Raw genomic sequence first — 11,359 nt, 5'->3', positions numbered from 1 at the left:
CCTGGGTAGCTGGTTGAATTTAATAATAACTGATTGGTTGGTAAGTAACTCATTTACCATATCATTCCTCGCTCAGATTATACCACGTTGGATTCTACAGTTTTAGGGTTACTGAAAAATCGATTATCATATTACATTCACTCGATGTTGGAACTTACCAGCTCAAATATAAATTCACTATGTATACTGGATTTAGTAATACAATCAGATTTGCATACCATTCCACCCGCCAGGCTCAATATACACTGATACGTTAGGTTCTTGGTCATTCATTTCCCATTCACGATTTCCAGCTCACTGTCAACCTCGATCGCATACTTCTTATTCGACTCTCAGAGTTTAACTGTCCAACGGGATTGACCATACATCTTTTTCTTACTCTGCACACATATTAACATTTCATACTTTCCTTACTTTTTCGCGAGTTTGGCGATATGGATCATTAGACCAAACTAAGAAAGGAGGCTAGGATATGTCCCCACCAAGCTGCACCATACGTGTATCTTAGGTGCGCTCAAAACTCACTCAGTATAACAGGTTAGCAAACAGTGGTATGACCACTCGCGAAGACCCTACTGTGAATTCAACCATAAAATCGTCTCTATAAGGGTTTGAAACTCAAGAGAAGGTCTATTATGTACACACCCTAAACGTATAAGTGTTAATACCAATATTGCGCACACTCAACGCTGACAATGAATGGAAATGCATATCGAAATGACAGTAACCATAAACGGTAATCAGAAAAGGTATGAGAGTTACAACCAAACAGCCTCAAAAATTGAGAACCATGCTGGAAATTGAGAATTATGACACTGTGCAATAATATAGAGGATCTACTGGTCACTCTTTAAACGTAATCAGTATGTTTATATTCGAAGCCGATATTCCATGCGAGATGATATGTCGCCATATCACAGAGTCATCAAATGTTAAACCACTCATAGCGTAATCACTGTTACATTGTAGTACTGGGTTGTACCTATAGCGATTATATGCAATTGACAGTTCCATATAACACCTAAATGTATCACCCGATCGCTTACATCGCGAGAGCCTGGGTGAATGGAGTAGATTAACTATAGAGAAGGATACCGCGAAGAACTGTAGGCGTATTAGACATAATGTTACCAATTGAATCTGGGTGAATGAGAAAACGATACTGATAAGTCAAAATCATAATATTCATACCCACAGTATTTCAGAATTGTAAACATTCGAGGAAAAGACAGTATGTATTTAGAGCGTACTATCATCAATATACTCATATAAACGTATCAGTGCATGTCACAATGTAACACTGAGCGGGATGATTACGTTTAGAGGTGTAGAAATCATATGCATTGAGTATCACGATCTCAACCTCAAACGTAATCAGTGTTATACACTGGGTGAAATGGAATATGAAATGATAGTAACACCAGTACACAAACGATATATACCAGATGTAATCACGTTAGAGGCTTGGTGATCTGGTCAATTCATGAGATTATACCATATCCACCCAGCTCAAATAATCCACACTTGAATACGTTGGGATTGACTGAGTCATATACATGATCTCCATCTCCCAGAAACGTCACTGCAAGTAGTCTATATCACTGATACGTTTAGGTTACTAATCATTTCATGAGATCCGGTTCACCCGCACTGTGGCTTCTATATAGTAACACTGATAAACGTTTAGGTTACTTTGTCATGTATCTATTTGGATCACTAATTGTAACTGATCCAGTCTCAGAACACATATCACACGTCACAAGGCACGCCAACTGTTATTAGTATTTGAACCACACTGAATACGATTAATGGAAATAGTGGAATGTTACTTAGGTTCAAACTCACTCATTCCATAAACAGCTATCAGTGTTACATTGACTGGTCTCGACAGCATAAGTAAATTATCATCGAACTGAGGATAAGATCGAACCATTTAGCGCTAATTACTAGTCATATCTGTGTTAGCCATTTGATATCTCGCGAGTGAAACATGAGAACTATGAATGATAGTAACCTAAACGTATATGTGTTATAAAATATTGAGGGGCTGGGGGAGATGGAATATATGAAAATGATAGTAATCCTAAACGTATCAGTGTTACATTGAAGCTGGGTGAATGGAATATGAATGACATGTAACCTAAAACAAGTTATCAGTGTTACATTTGAGCCTGGGTGAACCAGCTTGCGATATAATGAACTACATGATACATGTTAAGGTTACCTATCAATTCATAAACTTCCGCTATATACAACAGCTATCAGCCGTTAAGCACCAGCTCCAATGATGACTAGCAGGCTTGATACGATGGTTTAGGTTAATCATAATTAATTCATGATAATTGATAGTCCATAACCGACTAAAAGATATCAGTGTTATATTTTGAGACTGGGTTCGAACAGTGGAAATTATGAACAAGATATGTATCCATAACACACGCAGAGGAGATGTTATATCGAGTTTTTGAAGCTGAGGGGTTTACTGAATGGGAAATATGAATGATAGTATCCTATAACCGATTATCAGTGTACACTATGAGCTGGGTGAAATGGAATATGAATGACAGTAACCATTCCATTCACTAAAACGTATTACAGTGTTATAATTGAGCTGGGTGAATGGAATAATGAAATGATAGTCAACCTAAAACGAGTATCAGATGTTATATTGAGCTGGGTGAATGGAATATGAATGACAGTATATCTAAACGTATCAGATGTGTTATATTGAGCCTGGGTGAATGGAATATGAAAATGACGTAAAACTAAACGTATCAGTGTTATACCAGCTTCAATATGAGTGTAACCAACTGATACGTTTAGGTTATATACTGTGCATAATTCCATTCACGGGGGGTGAATGGACATATGAACAGGTGCATTCAATATAACACTGAGAAACAACGTTTAGGTTACTACCATTCAGCATACTAAACGTATCAAGTTGGTTCTACCTTGAGATTCCTAGGAATGATGCCGAATATGAATGATAGTAACCCTAAGATCAGGTTACATTGAGCTGGGTGAATGGAATATGAATGATAAGTAACAGCTAAACCGTATCAGCTGTTTAAAGCATTGAGCTGGGTGAAATGGATATATGAACACTATGGAGAGATTACGAACACTAAACGTATCAGTGTTATATTGGAGCTCTGGTGTAGAGATGGAAATGGATGAATTATATCGTACATCTACTACAAATCGTATCAGTTGGTCTTATCATTGAGCTGGCGATGATCACATGGAATATGATGGATAGTAACTAACGTATCAGTGGTTTATATTGAGCTGGGTGAATGGAATATGAATGATAGTAACTAAACGTACTATGTTACATTGAGACTGGCGTGTATATATGCAATTTGAACAATATCTAGATAGACGACTGATATTAAAACGTCTTTAAGAACGGTTTAAAGCTGTCATCAGCTGATTTATCACTATTCACTATTTATTGAGGCAGGGCTGTCAAATATGTAAAGCATACTGTAGATACGAGTTTTAGTGGATTCACTGCATGTCATTATTCATTCACAACTAACACAGTCCATGGATACATCAACGTGATGTTTAATCGATTTAGTTAATTTCATTTGATGCTGATGGTGAATAATGCCGAATATACTACATGAATGACATAGCTAGACTCACTAAAACGTGTATCATAGTAACAGGATGTGATACGTTATTAGGATTATCGAGGATCCTGTGTGAATGGAATATGAATTGACAGTAATCATCCTAACATTGCCATTATCATCACGTGGTGATATTGAAGCCTACAGTGCTGGTGCAATTGAGTGAAATATGAATGACAAGACTAAAACCTTGAGAACGGATAACGTTTAGGTTACTGGTCATATCATCTATTCATTTACGACTGTTAATACCATCTTCAGATAAGAACTCGTTGGGTGATGGAATACGAGATATTTAGGTGGTTACTGTCATTCTCGTCATACTATTCCATTCAACCAGCCTCAATTATCACAAACGTATCAGTGTCTTGACAAATGTTTAGGTATACTATCATTGTAGCATTTCCGTTCACTTGCCAGCTCAATATAACACTTGATACGGTTTATAGGTTACTTGGGGTACATTCATTAACTAGTTCCATATCAAACACCAGCCTCTGAATGTAAAACACTGTTAAGTAATTTAGGACTTACTGCTTCATATCATAACGAGCAATTACAGCATCATCAACGCGTCAGTACCTCAAGAATTATGTAACATATTGAAGATACGGCTCTGGTTAGGTGATACGTATCAATGGAATATCATTAATTCCATTCACCAGCTCAATGTTAACATAGAACTGATCGTTATTAGGTACTAATCTGAGTTTCATATAGATAATTCCACGACCACTTCACGGGATACCTACACGTATCAGTGTTACATTTCGGGCTGGGTGAAAGAGTGACTATGAATGATAGTAACCATAGACGTATCAGATGTCTTGACATGTGAGCTGGGTGAATCCACGTGGTTCATTTTATGAATGACAGTAACTGTAACCTACTATAACGTATCAAGATTGATTACCGGATTTTGAGACGTGGGTGGAATGGAAGTATGAAATACAGTAACCTGTTAACGTAATCAGTGTTATATATGACTAGCATCATTCGGGTGAATGGAAGTACGTGAATGATTCACCTAATTCACGGGTATATCCGCACCAGACATCAAATGTTACACCATCTGACGCGCGTAACGTATCAGTGTTGAATTAACGATTATAAATGTGAGCTGGGTAATGGAATATGAATGATAGTAACTCTGTACGTAGAACGTTTATCAGTGTTAACTATTCAGGCTGTAGATGGACAATTATGAATTAGAAGTAACTCTAAACGTATCAATGGTTTGACATTGAGCATGGGTGAATGGAATATGGAATTGAGTAGTACATTTCTCATTCAATTCTCCAACCACATTCACCTGGGACGCGCTATACAGTTCACTGGCTAAACGTATCAGTGTATATAGTTGAGCTGGGTGAAATGGAAAATATGAATGTTAATAACCTAAACGTATACAAGTGTTAACATCTGGAGCTGGTGGAATGTATGAACTCGATCAGTAACCGGTATTCACTCGTATCAGTGTTTCATGAGTTGAGTCTGGGTGAATGTGAGATATGATGACAGTAACCTAAACGATCAGTGCCAGCCTTATATTGAGGTCCGGAGATGATATGGAATATGAATGTTGATATAGTATACTACTATAAAGATCGTATCAGTGTTACATATATTGAGCTGGGTGATGATGGAAATATACTGAATGATAAGATAACGGTTTAAGGTTTAAACTGTCATTTCATCTAACGTATCAGTGTAAACACATTTTGCAGAAGTCTTGCAAGAGCGGAACGGGAATAGCTGAATGATAGTACCACAAATCTGAAACGTACTCAGTGTTAGCACACAGCCCATATCACAGATTGAGCTGGGTGAACTTAGGAGATATATACGGAATTTATGAAGTTGGCGTTATTCATCACCAGTACCTCTAGCGTATTAATAAACGATTAGAGTCGTTAAGTATCATTGGCCTGGGCTGAAATGGACTATTATCAGTTTTTTGATACAAAAATTGAATAGTGGATGTAACCTAAACGTATCAGTGTTACATTAGAGACCCTGGGTTGAATGCGAATATGAATTATGATTAGAAACCCTAACGTAGTAATGTTACATTTGATCATCTGTGGGTGATGGTACGGAATGATAGTAACCACCCTCGTCTATAGAATAACGTATTCAGTTGTTAGATTGGGAGAGTGCGATGCTGGGGTTGTGAATGGAATATGAATGGAATAGGTGTAACGCCGTAGTACGTATCAGTGTTTAATGGATTTTAGCCTCCTGGGATGGATATGGATAGTGAACAGAGGTGCTTTGAAAAGGATTATTCCATCTTACACAATAGGTCAAACGCCACCTCTAACATAACGTATCACAGAATTTGGTTACACTATTGATGTGCTGTCGTGGGTTTGGGGGTATTGATATATGGCAAAACAACACTGATATATGAATGGAAAACTACCAGTATTAAGCCTAATAGCGTTGTATTCAGATGTTTAACATTAGCTGGGTATCCCATATTGGCTGCAAATAATTGAATAGTTATAACCTAAACGTATCAGTGTGATATTGAGCTGGGTGAATGGAATATGAATGACAGTAACCTAAACGTATCAGTGTTATATTGAGCTGGGTTGAATGGAATATGAATGTATAACCTAAACGTATCAAATGTTTACATTGAAACTGGGTGAATGGAATATGATGATAGTAACACTAAACGTATCAGTGTTTACATTGAACTGGGTGAAATGAATATGAAATGATAGTACCTAAACGTATCAGTGTTTACTTGAGCCTGGGTGAATGGATATGAATGATAGTAACTAAACGTATCAAGTGTTACATTTGAACCTGGGTGAATGGAATATGAATGATAAACTAAATCTAATCAGTGTTACATTGAGCTGGGTGAGATGAATTGAAATGACAGTAACCTAAACGTATCAGTGTTACATTGAGAGCTGGGTGGAATGAAATATGAATGAATAGTACCTAAACGTATCAGTGTTAACATTGAGCTTGGTGAGATGGAATATGAATCGAAGTAAACCTAAACGTATAGTGTTATATTGAGGCTGGGTGAATGGAATATGAGATGACAGTAACCTAAAACGTATCAGTGTTCATTGAGCTGCGTGATGGAATATGAATGATAGTAACCTAAACGTATCAGTGTTTACATTGAGCTGGCGTGAATGGAATATGAATGATAGTAACCTAAAAACGTATCATGTTACATTGAGCTGGGTGTGGAATTATGAATGATAGACCTAAAACGTATCAGTGTTATATTGAGCTGGGTGAAATGGAAATATGAAATTGATTCCGTTCAATCGTACCAAGCTCCATAATACACATTGAGGAGAGTATACGTTCAGTGTAGGTTACGGAGTACTTGATCATACTTCTGCATTCACCGCGAGTGAACGTAGAATAATATGAATCAGCTGAATTAGTAACCGTTATAACTAGTGGAGTTACTAATCATGTTCATAATTCACCATTGAGCTGGGCTGATACGAGACTACTGCAGCTCAAATGGTAAAGTAAAACGTCGATATAAGTTTAAGGTTACATATCAATCTCAGTATTATCTCCATCATGCACTGCTGTTCAGCCTCAATGTCAAAACACTGATACCGTTTAGGTTACTATTTGAGCTGGGATGGAATGTGAATATGCAATAATGATAGTTTAACATCTAAACTTATCAGTCGGTCTATACTTTCTACCGGCTGGTGAATGGAATATGCAATGACCAGTAGATAACCTAAACGCTCATATATAAATCACTGGGAATACGGTTTAGTTTTAGCTATCATTTTACATATTGTACAATGTCACTCTGGGTGTGATCCAGCCTCAATGTGACACTGAGATTACGTTAGGTTACTATCTCAATATGAATCAATTCCCATTCACCCATGTTCAATGTAAAACACCTGATACGTTTTAAGGTTATAATCAACTGTCATATTCCATTTCACATCAGTGTTGACCATCAGTTTGCACAGATTATAACCTGATACGTTTTAGGTGGTACGATACATATTCATATGTCGATTCACAAATTATGACATACAGCTCAATAGAACACATAGCCATAAAAGATCGATCTTTAGGGAAGTTTATCTGTATCATAATTTGAAGTCTGGGTGAATGGAAATTCCATTCACTTGACAACAGTCGCACTTCAGAGTATACATCACTCGATAACCGTTTTATGATTCACGTATCGTTATTTCTCACAATTGAGATGTCCCTTGGCGATGACATCGCGCACAATGGCATCGAATCAATATTATGTATAACACTGGAACTACGTTTAGGTTCTACTAACAAATCAGTTAATTCAACTCGATTTTCAACCAAGCTCAAATGTACACTCTGGAGTACGTTAGGTTACTGTCAAAGAGGTTGTAACATTATGGCCCTATTATACTACGCCAAAGTCGTCAATATTAGTAACCAACTCGATTAACGTTTTAGGTTACTACTCAATTCCAGTCTAATATACCATGTATCCTCAACGACTGTAGTCTCAATATATATATCGAGCATCTGAGTAAACGTTTTAGGTGGAGAACTATCATGATACATATTTCCATTACAGCATATCGTAACCAAAAGCGTATCCAGGTCTCTAGTGTATACAATAGTTAAGAGCTGATTACTATTGTAAGTTGACTGTGATTCATATCCACTTTCACCCAGCTCAATGGTAAACACTGATAAACGATTTTAGGTATATGTATCTATTCATATTCCCATTCACAGCCAGCTCAAAAATAACACTGATACGTTTAGGTTACAGTATGACAATTCATATTCCATTCCCCCAGCTTCAATGTAACACTGTTTACCGTTATTAGGTTACTGTCATATCCAAATATTCCATTCAAGTATCAGTGTTTCACTAAGTCTCAAGATTGACACTGACTGGGTTAGCGATATTGGTGTAATAATCATATCTATATGTCACATTTCGCAACTCCAGCTCAATAATAAGACTACTTGGAATACGTTTAGGTTATTACATTCATTCATAATCCATTATCACCCCAGCTCAATATACACTGATAACGTTTAGTTACTGGTCATTCATATTCATTCACCCAGCTCAATGTAACACTATACGTTTTTAGGTACTGTCATTCAATATTCCATTCACCAGCTCATGTAACACTGATAACGTTTAGGTTAACCTATATTCATATTCCATTCACCAGGCTCAATGTAACACTGATACGTTTTAGGTTACTATCATTCATATTCCTTCACCCAGTTCAATGTACACTGATACGTTAGGTTTACTATCATTCATATCCATTCACACAGCCTCAATGTAACACTGTACGTTTAAGGTTAGATCATTCATATTCCATTCACCCAGCTCAATATAACCAACTGATACGTTTAGGTTTACTTGTCATTCATATCCATTCACTCCAGCTGCAATATCACACTGGGATACGTTTAGGTTACTGTCATTCATATTCCATTCACGCCAGCCTCAATATCACACTGAATACGTTTAGGTTACTATCATTCATATTCGTTCCCCAGCTCAATATAACACTGATACGTTTAGGTTACTGTCATTCATATTCCATTCACCCGCTCATATAACACTGTCGTTTAGGTTACTGTATTCTATTTTCGCCAGCTCATATCACACTGAACGTTTAGGTTACTGTCATTCATATTCCCATTCACCCAGCTCAATGTAACACTGAAATAAATTTGGTTACTATTTCATAATATCCATTCACCCAGCCTCATTACATGATACGATGGTTATAATCATTCATATTCATTCACCAAGCTCAATGTAACACTGATAACGTTTATGGTTACTGTCATTCATATTCCATTCACCCAGCTCAATGTAACACTGATCACTGATTTAGGTTTACTATCTAAATTTCATACTTAGCCAGTTTTCACATTGAGACCAGCTCATATGAGGTACGAATCGAGAATATGATACGTTAGGTTACTAATCTGAAATAAGTCATAAACTTCGCATCACCACCATGCTAGTGCAAGTGATAATTGACACTCGATGAAGCGTGTTATAAGTGGAATATGATTATCTGAACTCAATGTCATTATCCAATTCCCCTACTTACAAACATATTAATAACATCATGATACGATTTAGGTTGTAACTGTTCATTCAATATTACCATTCACAATTGAAGCAGCTCAATATAACACTGGATCGTTTAACTGGGTGTACTGGTTCAGATCATATATTGCCAGTTCACACCAGTTCAATGTAACAATCTGAAACGATTTTGAGAGATTATTAACTATTACGAGATATTTCCTTATCACCCACCTAAACCGTATCAATGTCTTAATGAACTGGGCGTTGACAATGTGAAGAATACTGGAGAAAACGGGATTAGGAGTTATTACCCTAAGTATTCAAGTCGATTTACATTCTGAACTGGGTCCAGTTTACCCAAGCCACTGTATTCCAACCATAAAATTCCAACAGTTTACCCAAGCCACTGTATTCCAACCATAAAATTCCAACAGTTTACCCAAGTGTTTTGATCTATAAATCTCAAGTAAAATTGTAATATTTGGTACAGAAATCATATTGTGCAGCCCTAACTTTCTCCCAACAAGAGGTAAGTCAGTACGAATCACTTACCAATGTTTGGATGGTTTAGAATCTTCATTATTCGGACTTCCCTGAAGAGCTGAAGACAGATAGAGAAAAGAAAGGACGTTTAGAAGAAGTAAACCATTCTCTCTGATCCAGACATTTCAATTATTTTATTAACCTTCATTTAACTAGGCAAGTCAGTTAAGAACAAATTCTTATTTACAATGACGGCCTACCAAAAGGCAAAAGGCCTCCTGCGGGGACGGGGGCTGGGAATAAAAATAAAAACAAAATAAAAATACAGGACAACACATCACGACAAGAGAGACACCACAACCCTACATAAAGAGAGACTTAAGACAACAACATAGCATGGCAGCAACACATGAAAACACAGCATGGAAGAAACACAACATGGCAGCAGCACAACATGGTAGCAGCACAAAACATGGTACAAACATTATTTGGCACAGCACAAAGGGCAAGAAGGTAAAGACAATAATACATCACACGAAGCAGCTACAACTATCAGTAGAATAACTGGTTACATTCTGTGGTCGTGAGAGGGACAGTATACAGGCCAATACTGGACAGTAAAACTAAAGTATGTACTTTAATACAGGTTTCCACACACAGTCTCACAATACAAACACATATTACTTTTCTTAATGGTAACTTCAAGTCTCTCTAGCCCTCGTACCGCCCCAAAAACAATCACACACACAAGTTACTTCCACATGAACGAGAGAGAGAGCCTCCCAACTCTCCCAGACTATGACTTTCTGGGAAGTTTGCTAAACACTTCCTCTGCCTTTCTTTCCCTCTGCCTATTTTCATTTCCTCCCTCCCTCTTTCATGAAGGAGCAGGACAGTCGCTCACTCCTGTCTCTGGCCACTTGTATGCGATTGGCCTACGGGGTGTGCCCTGGGTAGTCCGTCCCTGTTCCTCCATCCATCTACAGGGCCGTCAGAAAGTATTTACACTCCTTGACGTTTTCCAAATGMTGTTAGAYCCTGAACTTAAAATGGATTAAATAGAGATGATGTGTCACTGACCTACACACAATACCCCATAATGAGATGATGTGTCACTGACCTACACACAATACCCCATAATGAGATGATGTGTCAC

The 11,359-nt window shown here is 37.3% G+C and overlaps 1 protein-coding gene across 1 annotated transcript in view; it reads right to left on the bottom strand.

Moving 5' to 3' along the window:
* Window positions 1-11,359, bottom strand: part of LOC111954054 (MAP/microtubule affinity-regulating kinase 3) — a 144,009-nt gene that overhangs the window by 73,448 nt on the left and 59,202 nt on the right. Inside the window, 1 exon segment of the mRNA XM_070435733.1 lies at window positions 10,273-10,321. Coding sequence (XP_070291834.1) covers window positions 10,273-10,321 — 49 coding nt within the window.

Source organism: Salvelinus sp. IW2-2015, linkage group LG28 (genome assembly GCF_002910315.2).
Source record: "Salvelinus sp. IW2-2015 linkage group LG28, ASM291031v2, whole genome shotgun sequence".
Classification (NCBI taxonomy): Eukaryota; Metazoa; Chordata; class Actinopteri; order Salmoniformes; family Salmonidae; genus Salvelinus; species Salvelinus sp. IW2-2015.
This window is presented reverse-complemented; position numbering and strand designations above follow the sequence as displayed.